Source organism: Pleuronectes platessa, chromosome 12 (assembly GCF_947347685.1).
Source record: "Pleuronectes platessa chromosome 12, fPlePla1.1, whole genome shotgun sequence".
NCBI classification, from domain to species: Eukaryota; Metazoa; Chordata; class Actinopteri; order Pleuronectiformes; family Pleuronectidae; genus Pleuronectes; species Pleuronectes platessa.
In genome coordinates, this window is record NC_070637.1 from 15,890,658 (window position 1) to 15,917,254 (window position 26,597).

The 26,597-nt window shown below is 42.7% G+C and overlaps 2 protein-coding genes across 6 annotated transcripts in view; one reads left to right on the plus strand and one right to left on the minus strand.

Moving 5' to 3' along the window:
• Positions 1-59: 59 nt before the first annotated feature.
• On the minus strand, positions 60-8,297 carry slc25a16 (solute carrier family 25 member 16). Of its 3 annotated transcripts, XM_053436754.1 has the most exons (11): positions 7,160-7,285; positions 6,685-6,880; positions 6,435-6,537; positions 6,189-6,281; positions 5,967-6,100; positions 5,726-5,789; positions 4,644-4,765; positions 4,473-4,539; positions 4,209-4,371; positions 3,976-4,044; positions 60-3,024 (listed from the first exon to the last, which is right to left on the minus strand). In XM_053436754.1, the coding sequence occupies exons 2-11, from the start codon at positions 6,730-6,732 to the stop codon at positions 2,868-2,870; spliced, it is 1,020 nt and encodes a 339-aa protein (XP_053292729.1). In that variant the 5' UTR covers positions 6,733-6,880; positions 7,160-7,285; the 3' UTR covers positions 60-2,867. The 3 variants fall into 3 exon arrangements, with proteins under 3 accessions (XP_053292729.1, XP_053292731.1, XP_053292730.1); XM_053436756.1 differs by lacking the exon at positions 6,685-6,880 and having other exon boundaries at positions 6,435-6,652; XM_053436755.1 differs by lacking the exons at positions 6,435-6,537; positions 6,685-6,880 and adding an exon at positions 8,012-8,297 and having other exon boundaries at positions 133-3,024.
• Positions 8,298-10,269: 1,972 nt separating this feature from the next.
• The window catches only part of tet1 (tet methylcytosine dioxygenase 1), a 29,387-nt gene continuing 13,059 nt past the window's right edge, over positions 10,270-26,597 (plus strand). Inside the window, exons 1-2 of one of the 3 annotated variants that reach the window (XM_053436084.1) lie at positions 10,270-10,977; positions 11,642-14,015. In XM_053436084.1, the coding sequence (XP_053292059.1) occupies positions 11,829-14,015 (2,187 nt within the window). In that variant the 5' untranslated portion in view covers positions 10,270-10,977; positions 11,642-11,828. The remainder of the gene's footprint in view (positions 10,978-11,641; positions 14,016-26,597) is intronic. The other 2 variants (XM_053436086.1, XM_053436085.1) reach the window with 2 other exon arrangements.

The following is a 26,597-nucleotide window of genomic DNA, read 5'->3' on the forward strand; positions in this document are numbered from 1 at the left end:
AGTACAGACATGAATGAAGGAGCAGGAGGGGAGATCATATTCGTGAAAATGATATCAAATGAACAGAGGGACGTTTTATAAAAGAAACAATAGTAAGAATCCCAGTGATAAAGACAAAAACAGAGAACAGCATTTTCATTCGGGTTAACTGTATTTCACAGATGATGTGGTGATGAAATTCATCAAAGAACATTTGTACGTACATTGTTTTGTTTACACATCACATTTACAAGTCAAATCTGTGTGTGACATCAGGCAACATAAGGTAGTATATTCCAGCTGCAGTGAAATTAATGCAAATGCTTTATCGTCCGTTAGTGGTTGTAGAGTCCACCGACATTAACAGGGGTTTGAGACACAAAGTGTGAAATGCATCACTATGTTTTTCTCTCGGATATTATTTTTCTAAAATCCAGGTTACTGCACCTTCTCGTTCAGTAAAAAAAAAACGATGGTAAGATCATTCTCATATACAAAGACAAAATAAGGATGCAAGGCTTGAAGTTGTTTTTACACATGTAAAGTCACTGAAACAAAAACTGGCATTTTATCAAACAGATAATGAAGCTGTACAGCGACATAATGTATGTTTCTACGTGTGAATGTATTGAGCATCCCTCGTCTTATAAAACAATCTGTTTGAAGCAGCAGGAACGATACGAGACTGTGCAAATTTACAATTACAATGAGAGACCATGTATTTGAAACCAAACACAGAAATCGATGAACAGTGAGTGTAAGCTGGTGTATACAGCACTCACACAAAAGTAATGATCTCCTAGGCTCACACAGGTGGAGAGCATAGTCGGATGCTGCAGTCCATTTGCTACAGTTAGTTACATACGTCTGCAATGGACATTTTCATTTGACTGGTTTGAAAGGTCATTCGTGCCAGTTGCGTCAAAATGTGAGTATGGTTTTTTTTAACTGCTTGATTTCTAATTCTCCTCCTAAGTTTATCGGGATCAGATGTAGGTTGTTTTTTAAAGCAGTTTGATGAGTTGCCTTTGGACTGAGGAGGGCCTGAAGCCTTTTTCACACCAAACCTCTTCTACAGAAAAAAACTTTCGATGCATGTCTGTGGGAATTCTCTTTGTATTTGTATGATCTAAGGTAGTGGTTTCCCACCTGGAGGTCTCGACCCCTTTCAATGGGTCACACAATGACAACTGAGTGGTCACAATATGATTGAACAGCAACTAAACTGACCATTTGAGCTGCTGTGGCTCAGGGGAGAGAGTGGGTCGTGCACTAACCACGAGGTCTTCGGTTCAATCCACAGGTCCCCAGTCTGCATGCGGAACTCCAAATTGTCCCTGAAGGTTGTGCAGATGGTGTATGAATGTTGTGTTAATAGTGTCACAGGCCATACAGGTTGGAAACCACAGTTCTAAGGCATCTACACCATACAGCCATATGAAGGCTGAAGCAGCAACTGAAGCATGAGGATAAACTCGACCTCAATCACTCCGGCGAAGTAAGAGGTTAAAGGAGAAGAAGGCAAGAGGCTCCAAAAATGAGGCTGCTTGTTCAGAAAAGTGATGTGAACACACAACACTCTCATTCAGTTCATGTTCAGCAATCCTAAATGCAAACAGTGTTTTAGCTGCAAATGTTATGTTCAATATCTGACAACCTTCTTTGGTTAGGCAAAACCCCAAAAAACTGAAAATGAATCTTAAATAGCCTAAAGTGTATTTGATAAGAGAAGATTGAAATATGTGCGAGTGTTCTATCAGCTCTGATGGTAAACAATTCAATATATATTCAATACTGCCACCCGGTGGCAACAAGTCCCCAATGAATAAATACACAAAGAAACAGCAATGAAGGGCAAATTTCTCCTGAGATCCCTCCAGACATGTCGGAGCTACATCCATGTCAAAACATCTGAAACACTCTCAAACAACTCATTCTGATCACAGCTACACACTGAACATCGGAGAGCAGCAAAGTAAAACACTTACAGTTGGTGCCCAATGCAATGTTTGGCAAATAAAAGGGAAGTTGCCTCGAGAATAAAAACTGAAATCATGTGCAACACAGGACACTGCTTCTTTCACATCTTTAACCCTGAAGCTAGTGTTTTATATTCATCTTGTTGAAGACAAAGGCAAAGACTCACAAACAGACTCTTCTCCAAACATTACAGTTATCTCAAATTCAAAAATATAGCAAACCACAAATAAACAAAACATTATGACACATCTGAATATAATTACTGTCACTATTATTATTTATGATTATAGCATAAGAGCCAAGTCCGTAAAAATGAAGACACATTAAACAATAAAGACAACGTGTAGCTTTAGAACTGAAGTGTTTACTATTTAAATAAATACATATGGCTAAACTTTGGGGTGAGGTGAAACCGATGGAAATAATTAGAAAGAGAGGTGTGTGTGTGTGTTCGTGTGTGTGTGTGTGTATGTGTGTGTGTGTTGCTGATGTCTGAATGAGGAGGGGGCTGTTACACAATCAGAGGGATGCTTCTGTGTTGTCGGCAACATTGTTGAAGAGCAAATCACTGCCTCAAGCCGTCCAACCAAATTCAAGCCACTTGTCGTGTGGTTGAGTTAATCAACTCTTAAGAGCTGGCAAGTCACAGGAAGAAAGAGGGACTGGAACAGGACAGACACGGAGTACCTTAATGTTTGATATCCGGTTTCCTTCGTCGGCATTAAGTGACTTCCCTGGTGCCTTCAGTGAACTCAAGGAAAAAGGCAAAGCCCACTATGAAGAGTTTAAGATGTAGCGAGCGAGTCTCGGATCACCCTGTGAAGGGAGCATTGAGGCTGAGCTGCTTAATGTCTCGGTGCGGGCCCGGGCGCAGGGTCTGCAGAGCTGGACGGTTTTAAAAACAGCGGCTAGTTCAGGTGGAGGGTCTGCTTCATGAACTCATAGGTGGTGAAGGCCACAGCTTGGGAGGGGACACAGCGGATGTAGTTGAGAGAAAGGCCTCGGTACAATCCCTTCTTGACCCCGTACCCATTATACACGTACTTCAGGGTCTTGCTCAGTGATCTGTGCGATACAAGATATTACACATGCTTTAGAATAACAGAGAAAAAACAAATTTGATTAAATAACAAAATGATGATCCTGAATATGAGCATAATACGTCTCCTTTAAAAGAAAGTCATATTTTGTTGTTTTAATGATCCAAGTTAATTTCTATTAACTGTGTTGAGATAAAGTATTAAATCTACAGGACAGTTCTTATTGACATAATCGGTCTTGTTTGTTGTTGATGCCTGTCTGTGCTATGAGGAACTAAAACCTTATGGACAGAAGCCATTCTAACATGAAAGAAGTCTCCTGGACATGGGACAAATTACCTTGTATGGTGTTGATGTAGTGACTGGACACATTCTTTAAAAGAATCTTGAATGTTTAGGGAAAGCAGGTAATGCAGGAAATGAGCGATGCCTGGACTAGTTTAATGTGAACTTACACAGGTATAAACAGTATGTTGCTGAAGTCATACAGCTGGCCTCAACCTTTTCTCCTTAAAGGCTTTAGTATTTTATCTAATATAAACAGCTCTCTTAGCTCTGGAATTCGCTTTTCCTTACTTCCAAGCCAAATATTCATCAAACTCTGCTTTCACAGCCAAAAGTGGAATCGACTACTTTAAGTGGAAACTCGGACAAAAACTTTTAGAGAGGAGCAGAGAGCAACCATGACTTATTAAGGAACCAGAGTGTGCAGACCAACTTGCCTGAGGCAACTATAAACAGGTTCATTTTTAAACAACTCCACCATTTAGAGACACAGGCCTGAATACTAACTGATTCTTCAGCTTGATGAGCACTCATAAATCAGTAATCAATCAACTATCAAAGAACTCTAAAAGTCAAAAATGTGTCTAGTCTTTATTTTATGACACACACTGCACAAACTGATCCATGTAATTGAAAGCAGAGCATCATTGTATAACACAACATTAAGAGTAAGAGCATAGGTTCTACTTACGTGCATTTCTCAGAGTCAGGAAGCACGGCTCCTAACTGCATTCTTCTCCGAGCCACATCCAACGGGTACCTGGTGAGAAGAAACACAATACGACACGTCAACTGCCAAATAAATCACACTAATCAATAACACGCCCGAGCTGTGAGCCACAAATTAAGCAGCCACATCGTCAGCTCATTAGTCATGTCGTCTCGGAGCTCGTTGTTTGCCAAGTAAGCGGTGTGCACACTCACGATATTGTCTGAGCGATGGCACCAGCAACGCCTCCGCAGAGCAGGTTGACGTGGGGCTTCAGGACCAGGACGTCGGGGTTGTCTGAGGAGGGGCGTCCCAGCCGCTCTGGGAAATGCTTCAAGCCGAGGGTCTTCAGGGTGCCGTAGGTGAAGAACGAGAACCCTGGCGGAGAGAAGGCAAAGAGTAAAACTACATGAAGCGACATGAGGTCAATATAAAACAGACACTACCATCAGTCTATGCAAAACAATCTCAATGGTCACCTGCATAAGGGGCCATTCCGATAAGTGTTGGAGTAAGTCCCCTGTAGAAACCCAAAACGCCCCCCTCCTGTATGGAAAAGGAAGGAAAAAGAAATGGCATGGCAATTAAAATCTGAATATTTGATTTAAAAAAAAAAAAAATTTAAAGCCATCAATGTCTGCAAAGATCACCTTAAGGTAGATGGTGTGGAAGGCGTTGGCAATGCCGGTGTAGCGATGATCTCCTGTCACCTGGAAGGCCAGTCGGGCTCGGATCACATCCAGGGGGTAGGTGAATATCACCGCGGTCATCCCTGAAAACACGGTAGAAGGATAATAATAATAAAGTTATTGCTGTGGTTATGCTTCATTGTGATTCAACAAACATATCTTAATTCAAGGTTTAATAACCTCATACGGTGTGACTTTTAAGCTGATATCAGACTTGAACTCCCAATTTTACAGAGGTTCCCTTTTAAATTGGAAGAACACACAATACTTCAAGTTGATTTGTCTGCTTTTTCTCAGTGTGTATGCGTCATTCTGTGTCAATCATCAAACCTTAGGGCTGCACAGAATTAAATATGAAATTTTTGGCGTGCTGACTTGTTCACATGAGAAACATCCAACCGAAATTTGAAGTACCGCTTCTATCTCCCAATTACGGGAGATAGGGGCTAATGAAGCTTGATCGTGTTGGGGGGACTTTGACCTTATCTGTGAGAAATGGTTCCCATATCGTTGTTAAGTTCTTTTCCAGCTCCTATTTGTCTAAACAGTATGCTATCCTTCAATCCAAAAACAACCCTATTATGAGTCATTATAACAGTTAGAGGGGAATTGCAAAAAAAAACTATATATAAAACAAAAAGTTTGGTGTTTGGTCTTTGAGTCGTTGCTGAGATATCATCACCTATTAGAAATTATTCTTAACAATGTAACTGAACAACAGTTACTGATCAGTGGCATGTCACACACATTCAAAATACCAATGCACAACACTGTTGCCACTCGATAGTGTGTTTGAAGAAATACAAGATCTAAGGAATCTGAATTTTTTAAAAGATAAATGTTCATTCATTTGATTGCAGAGCTACACTTAAACATCACTGTATGAATGTTGAGAAATGAGAACATTTGCACTCGGGTGACAAATGTAAACAGTTTGTGCTCAGCCAATAATCAAATGGATGGAAAAGTTGCCGGTGCAGTACATGACATCCAGCCGTAATGGAGTGAAAAAGGGAATCTTATCACTCTGGAAGATGAATTACCTGCCATAGAGCCGGCCATGAGGCGGTGGATGTGTCCAGAGATTCCCATCTGTTTACGTAGCAGCTGTAAATCAACAGGGAGGAGACAAGGGTCAAGAGGTTCACAAATCAAAAGTAACAAAACCCACTGCATTTCACTTCAGATGTAGCAGAATGTTTCTATAACCAAAAACACACCCAGTGACGACTTTAAAGCAAATCACGATTCTATAAACAACCTCTGTCTCTTTTGACACTGTACCTTTTTGTATTTGTCAAAGGCCATGAACTGGATGGCTCCATACGGAAAAATCCTGACCATCATTGCCCCGTTACCCTTGTACAAGCCAAGGAAGCCTTCTTTCTTTGGCACAGCCTTGAGAGTGGAAAACACTCCTGCAAAGACACAACCAGACGTTCCGCTCATGTGGCACAGACGTGTGAAACTCACTGGCTTTTCCATGTTTGCCTGCTGATCTTTTACCTAGATGTTTGTAGTGGGGGTTGTGGGCTTGGAGAAGAATTTTGACCCTGTCCAGAGGAGCGATGGTGCTTTTGGCACAGCATCCTGCCACACCTGAACAAAAACAAAAACAGGAACACATGTATTATTAAATGTGTGGTGACACTGACTTAAGTCGACATGAACTCTGGAGAATTTCTCCACAGTCGGGTGCAGACATATTTTGAAGTTTGCCTTTCACATATAAGGAACACAGCAGGTTATTACCCAGTTTGGATGTATTTACAACAGGAAACTGTCTGGAGCGTTTAGGTGAGGTGTGGCGCCCAGGTCGAGCAGACAGGAGGCAGGACTTGAAGTTTAAATTCCTCTGTGGAAATCAGGTGTTTTTGTTTCGAGCATTTCATCACTGCCTTCAGCCCCAATCACCAAAAGCTCTCGAATCTCGTAGTCTTTCTTCCACATGTATAGCACCACTTTTTCATCTAGAGATAATTGTATTTAATATTATATATACATTTGTATTTTTGAGTCCGTCCGAGTTAGGCAGGCGTGTCGTCATCATTTGCTCGCAGTGAATCTCCAGACATAGTCAAGCTGTATTCTGACTAGGAGAATATCCAGTGTTTTTAATAGGGAGGCTGGCCGCAGGAAATACTCTGGAGAATGTCTTCAGCAACTGACTCGAACCTTTGTATTCTCACATACAGCCCCTGCAGATCATTTCAGGAGAATATCCACAGTTCAGTGCATGTCTGAAAGCAGCTAAAGACATGAGGCATCTAGCCTCCTGGCATTTTTATAAACAAAGCTTCTATCAAGGCGGACATCAGATTCTAGGTCACACGGTAAAGCAGCGGACAGAGAAGCAAAGGAGAAAGTGTCTCCACAATAAAATTATTAAGTCCTGCAGACAGAGTGTCAAATTCCAATGTTGTGTAAATCCCTGCAGGCGTGACAGTGATAGTACAGACTGATGAGTCAGATCATACCTCCAGCTACGAAGGAGCGAAGCCAGTAGTAGTCCCTCTTGGCGGGTGTGCTGCTAATGGCAGCAGGTGTGGAGACCGCGGCCTCTGATGTCATCCTTTCTGCTCAGGAATCTGCCACATCCATGACTGCACAGTGTGGGGGAAAAGACAGTTAAGGCACATTTGAACATGTAGCCTATGTATTAATACAAGTATCCAGATCCTTGAATAAAAGTACTAATAGCACACTGTCATTATAAGTCATGTATGAGTAAGTATTAACATATTACATGTACTTGATCACATATAGATCCATTATTACTAATATATTAATGTGTAAGCCGCATTCTACATGTTCCAACTCATATCGACACTATTTTATATGGTGCTGCAACCAATTACAGCTTTCATTGTGGTTTAATCTAATAAATCTGTAAAGCACTAGACCAACCAAGTGGTTTTTAAATGAGCTATAGAAATAAAGGTGACATTGATATAAATCTGATGACTATTGTCTTAATTATTGGTGCTTTTGTTTATTTATTGTTTTATTTAAAAAAAGAGGCAGAAAAATGAATCAGCCATTTTCTGCTGATTGGTTATCTAATCAAAGTCATCACTTCACCTCTAACTTCATATACTGCTGCATCGCCCACACCAGCATATAATGAATGCGCTATGGATATGTGCTATGTGTATAATCCTAACTAGTAAAGTAAGAGCTGTGCAGTGTTTCCCTCTGTAGTGAAATGGAGTAGCGGTATAAAGGGAATGAAAATACTAGAGTCAAAGTACAAGTACCTCAGATCAGTAAGTAGATCTAGCTCAGAGACAGCAGTTACCCCAGGCTGTGTGTTGACAGCAGATACTCACAGTACAAAGTGAACGGTGTGTGGATGAAGAGGAGGTGAAATCTGTTTCTCCTTCGCACCTCAGCTGCAGCTCCTCTGGCTTCCTTCCTGCTTGTCTGTTCCAACGTGGCCTCATGGACTCCGGACCAGACCCTGTCCCTGTTACCTCTGAAGGAACAGACCGACAGAGAGAGGAGTTTGGACTCAGTGTGACTCTTAAGAGGCTGTGAGATTCATGCTCTTAAATCAGTGTCCTTCGCTACAGAGTCGACTGACGGCTGCAAACAGTCGCGTGTTACTGACGTAGGACGACGTCATCAATGTGGGTGTGTGCGCAGGTCTTTCTACAGTTATGGGCCAATTTTGCGTCAATACCGTCATTGTGAGGACATTTTGTCCGTTTGAGGGTTAAGACTTGGTTTTAGGGTTAGAATTAGATTTAGTGTATGCTCTTTATTATTCTGCATTTCGATATGAGCTGTATTATTCTGTATATGATCTGTATTATTCTGTATTTTCTTCTGTATATGATCTGTATTATTCTGTATTTTCTTCTGTATGTGATCTGTATTATTCTGTATTATTATCTCTGTCATTCTGTTTTCCCCTCTGGAATTTATCTCAATTGATTTAATGTAGAATGCCTATATCTTGTCTATTCTTTTTCTATTCTTTCAAGTTTGCCACTGATTCTAACGGTGATCATAAATTGTCTTAATTATGACCTTTGTATTGTAATTGTTTTTACTACGGTACATAGTCAACTTTTTTATACACTTGACAATTTGATGAAATCGGTGTTTGAACTTTATTAAGGGTCACAATGCTGTCAAAAAAAATAACTATGTACATTGTTAATATATAAGGATACCATTTTGAGACTATAACGTTCAATTAAAGCTGAATGATCTTTGATTACCAGTTCTTTCTGAGTGTTTTCTCACAGGGCTGAGAGAAAACGACATAAATGATCTAGTTAAACAGCCTCCACTTTAAGAAACACAGTCTAGCTGGCGCCCGTGTTGTGTTGAGTCAGGTATATACCAGTCATTACGGTAACAGCGCGTAAGAATAGATTTCACACTAAAAGCAACATCCACTCAATTGTTGGACATTCTAATGTAGTATTGAAAGTATTGTTTCCTTCTTAATTCAATAAGAATCCAAATGAAATGTTTCAAAAGTCCAATTTCACTTTTGATTAGTGATTATGATTTACTTATCTGTAACTACTTATGGAAGAAATGTTTTTTTACCCTGCATAAAAGTTTGAATATTAGAAAAGCATTGTGCAATTATTTCAATGCTAATACAAATACTGAGTGGAGCATTATAAGTATCTTGAACTACTAATGAAAGGAATGAGATTTACTCCACATTAAAGTTAGAAGATCGGACAGAATTTTGCTCAAAAAAGGGACTTTGACATTGAATTTCTCCAAAACTACTCAGTAATCTTTGTAGCAATGGTGCAATGGTGCAAGTATTCCAGTGTCTTGAACTATAAGTGGGGATATAAACTATATTATTCGTAATCTAGAACCGTCTTGAACTAGTATCAGACTTTAAATCACCAAGTTAAGGTTGTGGAATTCAAAATCGCAATTTTTCTAAATTAATGCGGTAAAAACGCTTATGTTTAGTCGTTGTTGTATACATGGAAAACGGGTGACACAGTTTTACACTTAAATACGTGAAGCTCATGTGAATGTAATACAATGTCATACCTAGCACTCTGTCTACATCAGAGGTCTTCAACAGGTGGTCAACAGGTTGATTAGACAATTTATTTTTAATTTTTCCCAACCAATTTTATTTCCACAAATTGAAATGCCTTTTAATACACATTAGCATGAATCCAACATATTGTAGCGAATGGATAAATGGAGGCAGTAGACTATCTTTTAGTTAGCAATGCACATATTCAGTGGCCCACGGTAGCTCTCTCAAGCTGGGCAATGGATCACTCACAGCATGAGACTAGCGTAGACCTTTCACTCCAAGCCTCCTGTAAGCAAAGAGGAGGACCTCTTAAAATTGTGTATAAAAAAACAATTTTATACAATATATAAAGTAGGGGTCCCTGCTCCATGTCTTCATCAGTTTGGGGGACCCTTGATCTATATCATATATCATTTTATTTTGAAAGCCGGAAGCAGTCGTTTTCTTATCCCATGGCTGAAATATATTTAAAGTTCATTGAACTTGTCTTGTTTGTGTTCGGGGGACGCACATATTGCTGTTTCCTTCTTTTCAGAGGAGTTTCCTCATTTAGCGACACGTGTTTTCAGAGAGTGAGAAAAATAAATGGCGGCTAAAGCAGTGCTGTCAACCTGTACCGTAGAACTCAGAACAAGGGCGCAGTCGGGATATAGGGGGCGGCTCGTTTTGGACCACGCAGGGATGACGGCTCTCCTAACCGCAGTCCGGGTTTTCCAGCGCACCCTCCTCCCTCCCTCACTCCCTCCCTCCCTCCGCAGCCGAGGACGGGGTTCGTGTCCAGCGGAGACCGAGGGCTTGCGTCTCGTGGAGGGAGAGAGAGTGAGCGGGGGGGGCTGGCCCTTGGGTGGATTTGACACAAGAGGGATTTGCGTGTTAAACGGGTGTCGCGCAACGCTATTAACAAAACGAGCGGCTGGGTGCGTGTGGCTCTTCTGTGTCATGTCCGTGCGTCAGCGTCGAGAGAGCAGCGAGCTCGGTCTATATTTGCCGAGGAGGGAAGCGGATCCACGGTGTCGCTGGTGTCCGGCCGGAGCGGAGTATTATTAGCAGCTCGCACCGTGTGTCTCTCGCTGGTATGTCAAGCATTTGTGCCGTCAACGCGTGTGTGTGTGGGGAGAAAACCTCCCGGGCAACAACACAACACGCACCAAAGTCAGGTTCCCGCTGGTTTGTATCCACGCGGCGCTTTGAACAATAGCGGTCAAGTGCAACAACAACAACAACAAGATAATAGCAGCAAGCAGCGGCAGCGGCGGTTTTTACACGGTAATAACCTTCTTCTTCTTCCGCCAGTCAGAGACACGAGACCAGGATCCGACCTCCGGACAGAGCCCGCTCCTCTACGCGTTTGCCCTTTAAACCGCTGCAGCCACACTGGAAGCTGCGGGGTTTTTATGCGCTTATTAGCATTTAATAGATATATTTACTGTTATTATTTTCTCTACAGACATATTAGATTGTGTTTTCGACGTTTAACCTGCAGCACTTGCTTGGCCCGATGATATTTCAGGCGGGGCGAAAGTGTCATTCACCAGCAAAGTCAAGAGACATTGTGTATATTCAGCGTTTTAGGTTGTACTACAATGTTGTCAAACCTCAAATTGAACTTAATGTTTTTGAGTAACACTATTAACTTTAACGTTTTGAAGTTGATTTATGTGTTAATTTTGAGTAAACTACAGTTATTATGGTTATTACTCCAAATGTTTGAGTCTAAAATACATTTAAAGGTGCTATTTGTGTTTAAAATGTTGTCTTATTTATTCATTCTGAGTAATGTAGTTTTTGTTATTATTACTCTAAATCTACATTTTTAAGAAACGATGGCTATTTGTAGCTATTGTGTGTTATTATTTCTCTGTTTATACATTTAAAGGTGCTGCGGGTATTTGTATTTTTGATTGTTGTCTTTTCCCCCCTTCCTTTATAGGTCATGCACAGTAATTACACACCAACAGAACCATCCTGTTCTTGAGTCCAGGAATAAAACCCACAAAAAAGGGAGCTTTAAAAAAAAAAAAAAAGGAGGAAAACAAACTTGTGTGCTGACCAAAAGATTATTATTCACTTGGCTCCCATGCTGGCTTCCAGGAATCCTCTCCTCCTCACCCTCAGCCATGCCGGCCACCACCAAATCCGCCAGGAGGCAGACACCTGCTCAGAGAAAAAATGCCCAGAAAGTGATCAGTACTAAAAGGAGAACCTGTAACTCAAATAAACCCCAGGGAGCAGCGGCAGAGAGACCCCAGAAAACACCTGCAGAACCCAAAAGGACAACACCCAGAGCACAGGCCCAGTCAGGCCAAAGCACCCGTGGAAGAGGAGTCAGTGGGCCTGCTGGCCGTGGTCCTGGGGGGTCCCCTGGCAGAGTTAACTATGCCCTGAATAAAACAGGATCTGCAAGGCTTAGACAGCAGAACAATCTGCCCGACCTGTGTGCTGAGGTACAGCACCCCCCAGGGCGAAGGGCATCTCTGCGGGGCGCACGGCTGTCCGTCCCTCCCTGCCAGCCCCCTAAACCTCGTGGAAAAGGGAGGAAGAGCAGGGGGGGTGCTGGGAGAGGAGCAGCATCCCAGCTGAGGAGCACAAGAAGCCGGCCCTCAAGCACCAGCATCAACGATTCAACTCCAGATGAGGATGAGGAGGAAAATCTGAAACCGGACACCTTTGATGTAGATGAAATCCTTCCAGTGTCTCTAAAGACGAATTTTGAAGGTCCTGCGAGTATCAAAGATCAGGGTCCAGTGGTCAACAATGCAAAAGAGGGCAGCCCTCTTAAAGCTGACTCACCACCGTGTCACGACACACTGGAGGATTGTGTTCAGGGCAGCTGTGACAGTACTAAAACCCAGCAAGACAAAAAGACTGCAGATGAGGGTGACCTGCTGTGCATGACTGTAGAACCTGTGTGTGATGATGTTGACGGACAGCTGAAACTCTGCGATGATGGAAGTAAAGACAGCACCTCCGAGCCCTCTGTGCTAACCAGTACTGGCTCACCAGGGGGGCAGGGGGGCAGCGACGGAAACGACACTTCACTCGTCGTTGGACACAAGATTGATAATCTTGGCAGCGATGGTGAGCAAGATGATGCGTTTACCATCCAAGAGGAAGGTAACACGTTGGACTTGAAAGACAACAGGGCAGGTGAAAGAATGATAGCTGTCACAGAGAGAAAATACGAGGGAGGAGAGAGTTTCCAGGCAGATGAAGCCTACAAGAGACTTGATGAGACTGTGGAAGAGATGGAGGAGGTCGTTGAGAGGCTGGGGAACGGTGTGGGAGAAGAGAGCGGGATTAAAGAAAAGGAGAATGATGTATCTGTCAAAGCTACTGACCTCCACTCCGGCACTCCAGCCTCTCAACCTGTAGATCCTCCTTGTTCTAACAAAGGCCCGACAGCGCTGTCAGAATCACCTGCAAGTGTGCTACGAGTCTCCAACACAGCTACCTCAAATCCATCCAAAGCCCCCCCCTCCACGTCAGACTTCCTTGATTTAGAAGCTCTGAACAAGGGAAAGATAGACATGCAACCTACCACTTGTGGTGCTAAACCTTACATCCCAGAATCCTCTGCAGTCCCTGAAACCACCCTGATGTCGCAGACTGTTGTTGTGAAGAGAAACACGCCGGTTATTATCCATAGTGACTCCCTTAAACCAAGAAGCTTGAGGGATTTGAGTCAGGGGGAACCACATCGACTGCAGAGCCTAGACATCCCTCTTCCTCAGGGAGAAAGACGAGTGTGCACACCAGCGGAGATGGAGACCAAAGATGGTGAATCCAATCCGGAGCCATTGGATTTCAGCAGCCAGAAAGGGACATCAATGTCCGTGGTTCCTCAGTCGAGACCGGGTGACCTCACGGCTGAGTGTGAATCAAACCTTAGCAAAGGCGGCGTTGTGGCCGCAGCAATGGAGCCGGACCCGGTGCCAAAGATCTCAACTCCCCCTCTGGACAGTAGCTCCACCTTGTCCTGCAGCTCGGAAAGCACTCGTTCCTCTTTTTCATTTGACACCGAATCGGACGCAGGGTACGGAGAGCCCAGCCCCTCGGTTCTAGGCAGATCGTGGGGGCCAGATGGGGCCTGCCTGCCCTCCTGGACTGCTCCTAAACATCACCGGAAAGAGCGGCAGAAGCGCAGCAGGTGTGGGATGTGCGAGCCGTGCCTGAGGAAGATCAACTGTGGCCAGTGCAGCTGCTGCCTCAACCGCAGGACCGGCCACCAGATCTGCAAGCTGAGGAAGTGTGTGGAACTGAGGAAGAGGAAGCCTTCATCTCCGCTCACTCTCTCTGCTGCACAGGTGAGGCCTACATTAATCTGTACTGGTGAATTTGAATTTCACTTAACAGGAAGAGTCAGAACCTTGGTTGTTTCCCACAAAGGGGTACATTTAGTCAACAGTCTGAGCATGACTACACTGGAGCTCCCTTGTGCGTGTGCAAACAGCTGATCTGAAGCAAGTGAAAAGAAGAGCAATTGTTACTGTCTGACATCATTGCTTTTGAAGTCTTCCCAGTTGTTTGGTGTTAGCAGCTATAATCGAGTGAGTCAGAGGCGAAACAGAGGTTTTCACTTTCACAACGTGAGTCCTCTCGGTTGGTTTGAACAGAGGCTGCATACTTTACTTCATAGTGCCTTCCTGTTATATGTTGATATATGATGTACGAGTGGAGTAATGAAAGGGGAAGTACTTAAGTCTTTGTGTGTGTGTGTGTGTCCCATGTGAGACTGGAAAGCGCTGTCACATGACCGGCAGCAGGTCAGCATGTGTTGAGAGTAAGAGGCTGTTTGTGTTAGTGTGGATGGGCTTGGCCATGTAAGCAAATTTGAGCCTGATGTTTTTGCTTGGTGGCAATGAATGTCTTTGTGAACGCATATTTTACGAGACAACCCAGTAAGACAATTAACATCCATGACCCTGGTTTAGTTTCCTCGGAGTCAATTTAAAATCTGCTCCACTTTTTTCTATCGAAAGACGATGAGGCAGTGTCAGTGTGACCGCGTAAAAGGGGACTTTTGTAGTAATGAACCCAAAGACAATTATCACGTGAATCTGCAGCTTCCCTTGGCTTTAGCTGTTTGAATTATAACTTATTGGTTCACTCTCACTTCTCCCAAGCACCAGGTTTCAGAGAATAAGATCCATAAACCCAACATAAGCAGAAGTAGCGTCTAGCTGGTGGAGCATTTAGTAGCTAAAAAACTGATATTCAGTTAGGTAAGAATGCTGCTCCCTGTAGGTAGCACGTGTAGGAAGGCAACTGTCTGCTTTTTAAATATTTTTAAATGACAGACTATTGTTTGGAAATGTTTTTTGGGGACTCTGTGATTGTCAGTTGGGAGTTCTGTCTGGTTTTTGTATGTTTGTTGGTCTGTATCTTTGTCTGCAGGATTACGCAAAAAACAACAAATGTATTTCCGTTTAAAATTGGACATGGATCCGGATAAGGGGGTGGATCCATCCTGCATTCTTTCCTTCGCTAAAGAGGTTATGTTTTCACCCCTTGTATTTTGGTTTGCTTAATTGTAAGCAAGATTACACTAAAACAACTGGACATATTACCACAAAACTTGTGGTATGGATCAGAGAAGAATCCATACAATTTTGGTTTTGGATCTGGATCAGGGGGAGGATCCAGGCATTTTTATCATGGCTTTCTTTAACATTAGTTTTTTTTTAGGGGGGGGAAATCTCTTTCGCTGATTTCCCAGGGAATAATTAACCGATCTAGATGAAAAATTATATTATATAAATATTTAGGGAACTGATTTCAAGTGTATGCAATTTGGTGCAGCTTGAGTGAATTTTAGGGGACTGTTGTCACATTTAATTATGCATGGGACTATAGGAAGTAGCTTTTAAATATTTTAGTTGCTTAAAGCATGTGCAGTTTCTGGTTCTTTATCTAGTACATACTTGTGTATAGTCAGCACACAGCAGGCCAAGAGGGATTTTAGAAATCATTTTGGTCGGTGGGAATAAGGGTTTCTCAGGCAGCTGCATGGCAACTCGAGCTACATAACCATGTACATGTGTTCACTGGTGTCCATGTGGCTGGGGGAGGTATGTGTGAGTGAGGGTCCATGTGGCTCTACAGCCTTGTGTGTGCAATTGTGCATGCATCCACTGGCAGAGCGCTCCGAGTGCTAGCAGTGGCAGTAGCAGATTAGGGTTGATTGACCTTTGTGCACTATTTCTGAGCACACAAGAGGGCGAGGAGGGAGAGATCAGGATGGCCAGAGATTTACAAACATATTATTTGGAATAGCCTGGACTGTGGGTCAGTGTGTGTTTGTGTGTGTGGCTCAGACTCAGACACTTTTACACTGCACGGCATGTGGTTGTGACTTTAGACAGTGTGTTTGTAGGCTGCTGTTAGAAAGACAGACAGGGTAAGACAACTAAACTTCTGATCCACTATCCTTCACACAACAGAGCCTGCTGTCACTTCCTCATTTGTCTTAACTGACATCACGTTGGTCTACACTAATATGTAGCAATAACATATTTGTGGTCTGAGAACAGGTTTTTTGGTTGGATTCTGTCTGTCTAAGTGCAGGGTTAAAGCAGGTGCTGTCAAGACAGATGGTACGATGCTGTCTGGCAAGTCCTCAACTTCATCCTTTGCTTACTTCTCTGATGCAGAACAGGTAGAGCAAGGTTGCCTTTTGTCTTGTGTTTAAATATATAAGTTAAGACAGCATGCTGTCAGTGTATGTGGGTTACCCTTTTGTGTACTTGTAGTGTGAGTATTACGTTGACTTGCAGGCCAGTCTTGCTGCTCAAGCTCACACACCCTTCAGCGAACGTTTATAGCTCTAGGAGGATTTTTTTTCTTCAAAAAAGTGCAAAGGCCAATGAGGAGATAACGTAGTGGCACATGAGTTGTGTTTCTGGTTTTATAGCAGTGAGTGAATGAGCAGTCACACCAAGATTTGTTGGTCATTAACATATATTTCAGATTCAGCCGTGCGTGAGTATGGGCGAAGCCGAATTCCAAAACCACTCAGAACTGTTTTGATTGTGTCTGTGTGTAAGAAAGTGAGTGTCAAACACACTGCGATTGGAGCTTTCCCTTGAAAAATGTCTGGTTTCACTCATGCTTAAGGCCCCCCTCATGAACTCGCATTGTATAGGGGCCAGGACGACAAGGCTGAGATGTAGCCCTGAACACAAACAAACACCATGTGTTGTAGTGGACGTGATACACAAGTACAGACCGTATACCTACGAAGAAGGTTTCTGGATTTCTGTATATCCACTTAAATACTGGGCAAGGGAAGACATCGTTTTACTTCCATTAATAAAATTCTCCCTGTGTACTTCAATGTTGCGCATCATGGACCTTGGTGTACCACAATACTACAATAAATTAGCCCGCTGAAAACACACACACGGCCAGAACACACACATGCACAAACCCTAACAGTTCACAGAGTGCAAAAGCTCCTGTATTTGTCAATTGAATTTGACTTGACATGTTTAGAGCTCAAGGCTGAATAACTGACTCTATTTGTTATGGACTCACTATGGTTATGTTAGGATACATAGACAATCTAATTAACACGTCCTTTTAATACGGTAAAAACAAACATATCAAACAACACACAACCATTATTAGTGTTTGAACACTGAGGATGTGACCCGTTGTTGCCCCTCAGTCAGCCGGCAGCTCTTTTGACTTCTATAACCAGTCAAGGTTTAGCGTTATATATATATATTTGAAAAAATGCAAAAGGTTTAGCACTCATAGTTAGCATTGTTAACTATTATCTGTGCATGCTGCTGTCTCCTTATCACTGTATTTATCAAGAACTAGTGAGGTGCACTTAAGGTGAGGTTGAGGTGCACCACAATTACAAAGCAAAGCTCAGTTCAGGACAACACAACTGCAGGTGCCATCTACTTCTTACAAATAGTCCCATGCATACTTGTAGTCAGCTCAGCTCAGCTCCTCCTGCGAACTAATTTATCTTCCGCACTTCTTGCTCTATTACCTTTTTTTATGCTGCAGTGCGTTTACCAGAGGAGTAGCCAGCTGAGATCACACATGCATCAGGAAAAAACTCGTGGGTCCCTCAGACAGAGCTCTGGTAGCCAGGACCGGCAGCCTGCAGCACCCAGCAGTGACTGTTTACTTTGGCAGTACCGCAGATATTCAAAGCGATGTGTGTGTCTGTGCTTTTTTGTGGAAGTTGGGTGTTCACTTATATGGCTCTATAAATGTATTTTTTTTGTTGCCTGTAGTTGAGACCAGCATGCAGCAAAAACACCCTCATTGTTCTCAAATGGATCCAACTTAACATAAGTGAGAGTGATTTTGTCCCTTCAGAGGTCCCTTGTCAGCTCTGAACTCCGGTCCCCTCTCTCGCACACAAAGGTGGAGGTCGTAAGCGCCCGCGGTTGCCATGGTGACCTCATTGTCTGCAGCTGACCTTTGACCTGCCTCGGTTGTCTGATGGAGTATTCTCAGGGTCGTAATGAGGATTAGTGGAGATAACCAACGGACACACACTCTTGTGGGTTTAAGGCTCTGAACTTGGTAACCTGCATCCAGGTATTAAGGTTAAACTGCGCAGGTTGTCCTGCTCGTGGTGGCTTGGCAGGAAGCTGTCTGCCCCAAACTTCACATTCAGTGACATTGCCAATTGCTAACTGCCCTAATACTGAATAAAAAGTACACATGAAGACACATGAATATTTTGATGTGCTGTTTTTTGATATTCTCAATGCTCTACTTTTACATTTGTTATGCAGTTGCATTGTCACTATGTTATCATGTTGTGTTTTGCTGCAGTGTGAGCAGCTTTATCCCAAACAACAAACTGAGCAATGACATTTAACGATCTTGAACATTGATTGATAGTGTTAATCCAAATTATTACAAGATGCTGTAGCCATGTTCTCAAACAAACACACAAATCAAGTATTTCACTGAACATAACAAATAGGCGCCCACAATAATATCACCGCAACACCAACACGTATAAAAGAGGACATCATTTTGGGTTTGATGCAATATCTCGCTTAAACATGATTCAATTCTCTTTAGGATGATTATCATTCTAAACTGAAGGGAAATGGGACACTTGGAATATAAGAAACAACAACAAAAAATAACTCTTTCTAAATCGTGATAGAGTTTTGTGCGTCACTGTGTATTCTGTTTGTCATTGAAAGAGAAATCATATCCTTTCACAAGAAGGAGTCCAGGATCCCCCACATACGCACGTGGGTACATTGGCAATGAGCTGGGGACCGAGGTAGCGAGGAAGATTCGTGAAATGTCAGAGATGCTGCCAACATTTGAACAGAGCTAACTCATTATGACTGAGGGGAGTGTTTGTTGTGTTTCTGCCTCCTCTCCCTCTCCTCGGACTTCTCCTCTTCTTTGGCACAAACACTTGTTTTATGACATGAGCCTGCCTCTGATGAGGGCTGCTTTGTATTTTCTGTTAACCTGATCCACACCAAATAAAAGTGAAAAGACCCTGTGAGGTAGTTATCTGTCATGGCTGCAGGGTTAGCTGGGGATTGGCCCAGAAAAAAAAGGAGAAATGTCTCTTTTATTTGATTTAGTGATCAGTTGCATTGCCAGAGCTCACTACATCAGAGCAGATCTAAGACCCAGACTGTGCCCAGCTGAAGTTTTACATCCAACCAGAAACGGCCATTTAATAACATGGGAAGTCACGAAGATGCTGCTTACTTTAATGTTTAAAAAAATATTTGGCAGTTTGTGTGTTTTATCTCTGCAAAATGTGTATCCCTACATATGTTTATAGAGTTAAACTTTAAAACTGTTAGAGGTCTGCTCCTAAGACTTTGGGTTTGTCCTCACTGTTGTAAGGCTTTAAGTCCCCGGATAAGCTTTGAAGTCGTGCCACTTGGTTTCTCTGGGTGAAAAAAATTCTCATTTTGCCCCCTAAAAGAAATACCACTCAAATCCCAGCAAGGGCACACAATGGCCTCCATTTGGAGAAACCAGAGGTTATTCATGCATCACCCTGACTTAGCCTGTGCTCTTGAAGAGGATATAAAATCTCTCATTGCCTTGTTCCTTCCTGTCAGTACATCCAAAGGATCTGCCCCAGAATGCCACTCAGTCAAAACTGATTATTGTCTCTATGTTGCACGCACTGCAGCTTGTGAGCAGTCTGCAGACAAGTATGCCGATGTGTGCGTGCATACACACGTGTCAACATGCTTACTCAGCTTGTTGCATTAGCACAAACCCAAGTACGGCTCTCGTACTACGACTCAATGTGTTCAAAGCAGCAAGAGCCCAACTCTTCGCAATACTGGGCATACATTGTATAATTTCAAACTCATACTGTCGGTAAATCGTCTGGGATGTGACATCGAAGCACATTTTGTTGAATGAAGGTTTTAAGTTCATCCCTCCCCTCCTCGATGGGTTAGGGACGTCAAAGTTGGAGTGACCCAATGTCCTTACATATTGACCATCAGTGCTGGTCCCTAAATCAAGTCCATGTGGGTTTTGGGTGTGGTGTTGAATGGTGCACATTTCCTGCCAAGAGTGGAACTGTAGTATGTTACATAACGGAGTCTGTGTTTATGTGTGTGAAATGGAATTTTGAATGTGAATCCATTGTGTCCTTAAAATAGCCTCATCTGTGGGCTACACACTATCCATACAGGAAGTATGGGTAGGTGGGTGGGTGTGTTTGTTTAAAGAGGCAGAGAGTGTGCAGAGGAGAGTGCGGAAAGCTATGTTGTGGACATGTAGATGTTTTGTTGTAAATGAAATTTGTAGCCTCGAAAGTTTGCTGAACATGGGCCTCAGTGCTGCCTCCTCTCAGGTAACACAGACTTTATGGTTCCAAGGTTCTCCTCAAGGCCCACACGACCTCAGTCTGGCTTCATTAGATCCAATTGTAAATGTGGTTGTTTGCATGTAGATTAGTACCCATAGTCTCTAAACATTGGTTTGTATTTGGTCTTTAATCTGTGTTTGAGTTTGAGATTGAGTGAGAGGTTGTGCATGCATGGGCTGGATGTGCAGCATGAGGAAGGCTTCAAGCATAGAGTCATGTTTTCCCATTGTTGTCATCACTTATTGCAGCACCTTATACCAACAGGAATTTTAAGATTGATACCAATTCCATTCACACATTTCACACTCAAAGTAAAAGTTCTCATTCAGAGCGCTCCCTACTGGACTGAGTAGTTTAAACTGTAATAAACACATATCTTTGGCTTATAATTACCTAGATTATATGTTGCTTATTGGCTGTTATTAAATGTTAATATGGATTTATCTGCAAGCAGCCTAAATTGGGCAATAAAATCAGCCCACCAGTCCCCCCCTCCCCTCACATGCACACACGCACACACACAAACACCTCTTCTCTGAATAATGCAGCTTGCTTTTTCTTTATTTGACGCTTGCAGGATCATCATCATCTACCTTTAACTGACCATGAGCGGTAGAGAGTTACAACTTTACTAGAAAACAAACAGCTGTAACTCACGCCAACTAACCGCCAGAGATCTGTTGCTTGACCAAGCAAATGAGGGACAATTTTTCATTAGCGTTGGCAGTGAAGTCAATTATTGGCAACATTTGTATTTGGCACCGCTCCATCACTGGAGCCGGTCTCCAGTGGGTCAGCCTCCAGATGTGTCACAGACAGTTTACGACTGTGTTGCAGAGTGACTCTCTTTACCTCTTTGCCTGCACGCCCGTGTACTGTATAGCCGCAGGTGATTAATGCTCAGACTACTTGTTTCTAACGAGAGCTGGGAAAACTCGTTTAAGGGGGAAAACATATGGTACACTTAAAGAGCAAATTAGGGTGTGGTGAAATATTGTTGGTATTTGGTCGTGGAGTATTTTCGGATGAAGGAATGGAGTGGCTTCAGGAGGAGGAATATTGAAGCTATTGCACTTTATATATATTTACATTTGAAACAATGTTTTCATTCTGTAATGCAGGTTTTTTGAATGTGATAAAGGTAGTTTAACATTGTGGAATATTGTATTTTGTGCCTTTTAATACCAGATTTGATAAACTGCAAATGATTTGTTTTATGTATGTTTCGTTATATATTGATATTATATATTTCATATGGCCGTTGTGTAATCCAAGTCCTTTAAACATGGTAACCCTATTAATGCCTCAGTTGAAATGACAGTGGTTGGTAGGTGTGTATACACAAGGTTTGTGGTTATTGTTTAAGTGGTGTAACCTGTTTAACGGTAGTGTGTAGGCTCCATAAACGTCTAACCTGTAAGACTGCCTGTGTCATTACCATTAAGAGAATATCTTCCTATTAACTGCCATAATGAATCTGAAAACATTTATGACAACTCAGGTAACCTTCTCCCCAAGTTGGTGAAGCCCGGAGAATGGCCACACAATTGACTTTTCCTTAGCTATATGAAAAGTGTGTTGAAATATTTACACATTACATCTGTGTTTGTTTTACAATGTGTCAGGGAAATGACTAAACATTGAATATGAGCATTATTAGATGCAAACAACATCTTCACCTACCTGCTTTACAAATGATGTGATATCTTTGAACCTTTACATTCAACAAAATCAATCGGACTGAATTAGAGACAGACAGTTTTACACTTCAGAAATGCTGGGCATTTGTCCAAGGCACATACACTCCTGATCAAAATCTTAAGACCAGTTAAAAAATTGCATGAATTCGCATTTTGCACTGTTGGATCTTAGGAAGGTTCTAAGTAGAGCTTCAAAATGCAAAAAGAAGAAATGGGAACAAGAGACTAAAAGTTGTGAGCAGGCAATTTATTGAAAACAACAATTTAACTCAAATAGGCTGTTCATCAGCTGATCAAAAGTTTAAGACCACAGCCTTCAAAAGCCAAAATCTTTGCAAAAATTAGCTGTGGTCTTAAACTTTTGATCAGCTGATGAACAGCCTATTTGAGTTAAATTGTTGTTTTCAATAAATTGCCTGCTCACAATTTTTGGGCTCTTGTTCCCATTTCTTCTTTTTGCATTTTGAAACTCTACTTAGAACCTTCCTAAGATTCAACAGTGCAAAATGCAAATTCATGCAATTTTTTAACTGGTCTTAAGATTTTGATCAGGAGTGTATGTATGAAGCCACACCATGCAGGAGCTTGACTGAGATAAGCTTGAAGTGTCTAACTGAACAATTGACTGTTGAACTCAGTCGTTTGATAAAGACAGTCGTGCAAAAATGGGAGTAAGAACACTAATCTTTAACATACTTAAAAAAACTGCAACATGGTGTTTCAAAACACTGTGGTTACTTTTTCAGATTGTGACACCCAGGAAATTGTTCTCATGAACTGCATCTCCCACCATGACCTGCTTTTTCCCCATTTGTTTCCTCCTGAAGTTTGCTTGCTGGACAAACTACACAGTTACATGTTTTCATTGTTGTGTCTGCACTAAGCCCCACGCTCCCTGCTTCCACAATCAAACACACGGTTGACGTTGGTTACTAGAACAGGCACTGGCTTGGGCTGCCTTCATGTTTTTGTGTCCTGGCGTGACCTCAACGTCTTGGCCACATGGTTGCCTTTAAAACAGGGGGAGTGTTTTACTCACGCTTAACATTTCTCTCTTGCTTTCTCTCTTCTTGTTTTCTCTCTAACCGCAGCTTTTCTGCTTTGAATGAGAGGAAAAGGTTTTTTTGGGGGGCGGTGGGCGAGAGATGGGTGATGTGAGAATCCATCCATACTGCTCGATCATGTGTGTGCTGCAGAAAATCATGGAGCCACGCGGATGACAGTGTTTGTAATTGTTTAAAAGGCGGGGGCATGATGTAACACGCTTCACACCGTGTCTGTGCACCGCTTCCTTATAATGTAATAGATCACATGCCTTACAACTGTGGGGGGGACACACACTCACAAACATCTGCAAACTGGCTAGTGTCACCGTCATGTGATGTGTTGGTCTCTGCTTTAACAGAGTAAGTGTTTTACTCATGGCTTTAAAATTTGTTTATATAATTTATTATCTGTTGTTTTTTTTATTAGCTGATGAATTGTTTTTTCTTTAAAATTGATGTGTAAAAAGTTCTGTATTTCTTTTGTTTATGTCTGAACAGCAGTCTAAAACCCCCAAAAATGGGATTTACGTTGATATAAATAGATTTTTTATTTTTTTTATAGGATCTATAGAGGTTTGTGTCAGTTGTGTATAGTTTTCAGAGAAAATCTCCAAGAACTCGGAATACGTGCTGGTGAGCACCTTCAGGGGTTAATATCTCAGTGGTGACGGATTTGTTTTCCTCTGATCCCGATCCAGCAAGTGTGCAGTATCCGCTCCACAGCTTGCCTCCTGTCCATGTGCATAGGGCTGGAGTAAAAAGCCCACATAGGGGATCCTTTGTTTAGGAGAGTCTAGGCATGGAAGATAATTTACAAGCCGCTAAGGTCCTCACGCCATTGGCTGATGAGGCTCTGTCTGCGTCTGCAAAAGGCATCCCGTATGTGTGTGTGTGTATGTGGGTCTACATGTGTGTGTGTGTGTATGCACGTCTGCTGTAGCAGCACTTTGCTACAGCGGCTCACAGTCTCCCTAGTCATGACACCAAGGATCTTGCCCTGCACACGGCTACTGTAGCCAGCGTTTTCTTTTGAGGGCTAAGGGAAGCCACAGCAAGATGGCCACCAGCACCTTTTAGGGATATACTGCCCTAAACCAGAGGTGGAAGGGGGGGCTTCCTCTGAGGACAGACAAGGTAATAGCAGCCGGAGCATTCACCCTGGGGTCTTTTGTCTCGCTGCAGATGGTTCAGCTTTAGCGGAGCTCATCTCGAGGTTATCATCTGTTGTCTGTCTGTCTCTCTCTCTCTCTCTCTCTCTCTCTCTCTCTCTCTCTCTCTCTCTCTCTCCACCACCCTGGATTTAGCTGATTGGAGCGCTTCATTTAGAGGCTGGTGTTGTTATAGTTACTACTGAGCCACTGAGGAGCCGGGCTTCTGTGTGTGTTTGTGGCTTCTGTGAGTGTTTGGCTTGTCTTTTCCAGGTGGGATTAGAGGATGTGACAACAAAGTCATCAACAAAGAGGTCAGTCAGTTTCCAGGGTAACAAACATCCCTCTTCCATTTTTCCCGTCGCAGATCCTTTCTTGGCTGTTGTGTTGTGTGACGAGCCCCTTCGCGCCCCCTTTTCGTCCTTGCAGTGTTTTGGACAGCCATATTTATACACCTGCTGTTCTGTGCCTCACAGAGAAGTGGAGCGTGCGTAAGCTTTGGGTCCTAGCTTGTAATTTGGCCGGCTTTACTTGTGTGGCTGCAGAAGTGACGGTGTTATTGTTATTGTGCAGTTTGTGTAGAGAAGTTCCCGCTGGTACTGATCTGGCACAGTCTTTATCTGTGTAATTTTATAGTTGCCTAAGCTCTAATTCGTGAGCCAGCTCCTTCAAGTTTGTTAGGTGTAAGCTGTTGAGTATGTTTTGTGTTGTTAGTCTACTCTGTGTTACGTTGAGCGCGATGCACACAGGAAACGCTCTCTGAATGAATGAAGGAAATGTTCACGTGTTGAGAGAAACCGATATAAACCACTACTTACACTCAGGAAGGAAGCATGTGCCTATTCAGTGTTTAACTGTGAGGAGACGCAGATAAAGGTTGTGCATGAATAAGGGGTCTCTCTATTTTCTGTTTTTGCACAAACTGTGTGTGCAGATGTTTTTATTTACTGAATACGAGCGTGTGTTTCCTTTGAGAGTGGATACACACTTCTTCAAACCCCCACAGAGATTTATCTCCTGAGAGAAGGTTGTTAGGATTCAAGTGACGGTCACACTTCTGTTGCCATGGCAGGTCTCTGAACGCTTAGCTACACTTTCAAGCATATGTTTTGTTTGATTTCTTTCAAAGCTTTGACGCGCGCTACAGACGAGCACGTGTTTGACTCGCACAAAGGCAAAGGACAGCGTTTGCATTTTAAAAACGCCATGGTGCAAGCGTGAGTGACTCGAGACGCCCTGAGGCAGACACAGCGCGCACAAACACAAAGACACAGCCCTAACACATCACAGGCCAAGCGTCCTCTCCCCCCAGAGACCTGGGGACTAGATGAGATCACGTGACTTTGCATTTACATTCTGCATTAGGCTTTTTGCTGCCACAAGATTAAACGAAATGCATTCAAAGAGGGGCTGCGTTTTGACGTCGGCCTCAGATCATGAACACTTGAAAGGATGCGCAGTCAGTCACACGCGTACGCATGCATAGAGACACGCGTGTGTCTGGTGCAGTGCTGGAAGGCGGCCAGTGGCGCTTTGTCACTGAAAGCAGTTTATTGTGACAGAGACACTGCCTCCCCCCCTCTCTCTCTTTCTCGCTCTCTGCTCCCCAACTTATTCTCTCTTTATCTCTCTGCCACATTTGAACTTTAGGGTGCCTCATGTCCACGTGTTTTGCAAAGCAGGTATCTTGATGCCTGGTTGTATTGGTAACCCCAGTATTGCTTCAATCTGAGCTTTAGATATCTGTTGCATCAGCAAAGTGTTTCTAGTAGTAAGGGGCTGTCCTGGCAGTCATGGATAGACAGTGGAGTGGGGAGAACGAGCCAAGGATCAGAGACAGATCAGATCAGTGAAAAGAACCTTAAAGTAGTAATCGTTTTATTGATCATGAACAGCTCTATGTCACTGCAACTCTCGCTTGCATTGTCAAACAAGAGCTGAACTTAGACCAAATATACTCCCTTCTGCTTTTTAATATTCTTCTTCTAAACACTGTCAAGTGCATTCCTGTGAATAACAGGCCAAGAACATACAAAACAATACAGCTACACTGTAAGTTAATTACATTTTCAGCTACGTATCTCTTGCAAAAGGCATAAATATACTTTTTTCCCTCTGGCTTTAATCAGTTTAACAACATATTGTTTTT

Coding starts and splice junctions, on each gene's coding strand:
- slc25a16 (XM_053436754.1), bottom strand. CDS start 6,732: ATGATGACGACACGCCTGCCTAACTCGGACGGACTCAAAAATACAAAT. Junction 6,538..6,684: donor ACGGACTCAAAAATACAAAT/GTATATATAATA, acceptor TGATTTCCACAG/AGGAATTTAAACTTCAAGTC. Junction 4,540..4,643: donor TCCACACCATCTACCTTAAG/GTGATCTTTGCA, acceptor TTTTCCATACAG/GAGGGGGGCGTTTTGGGTTT.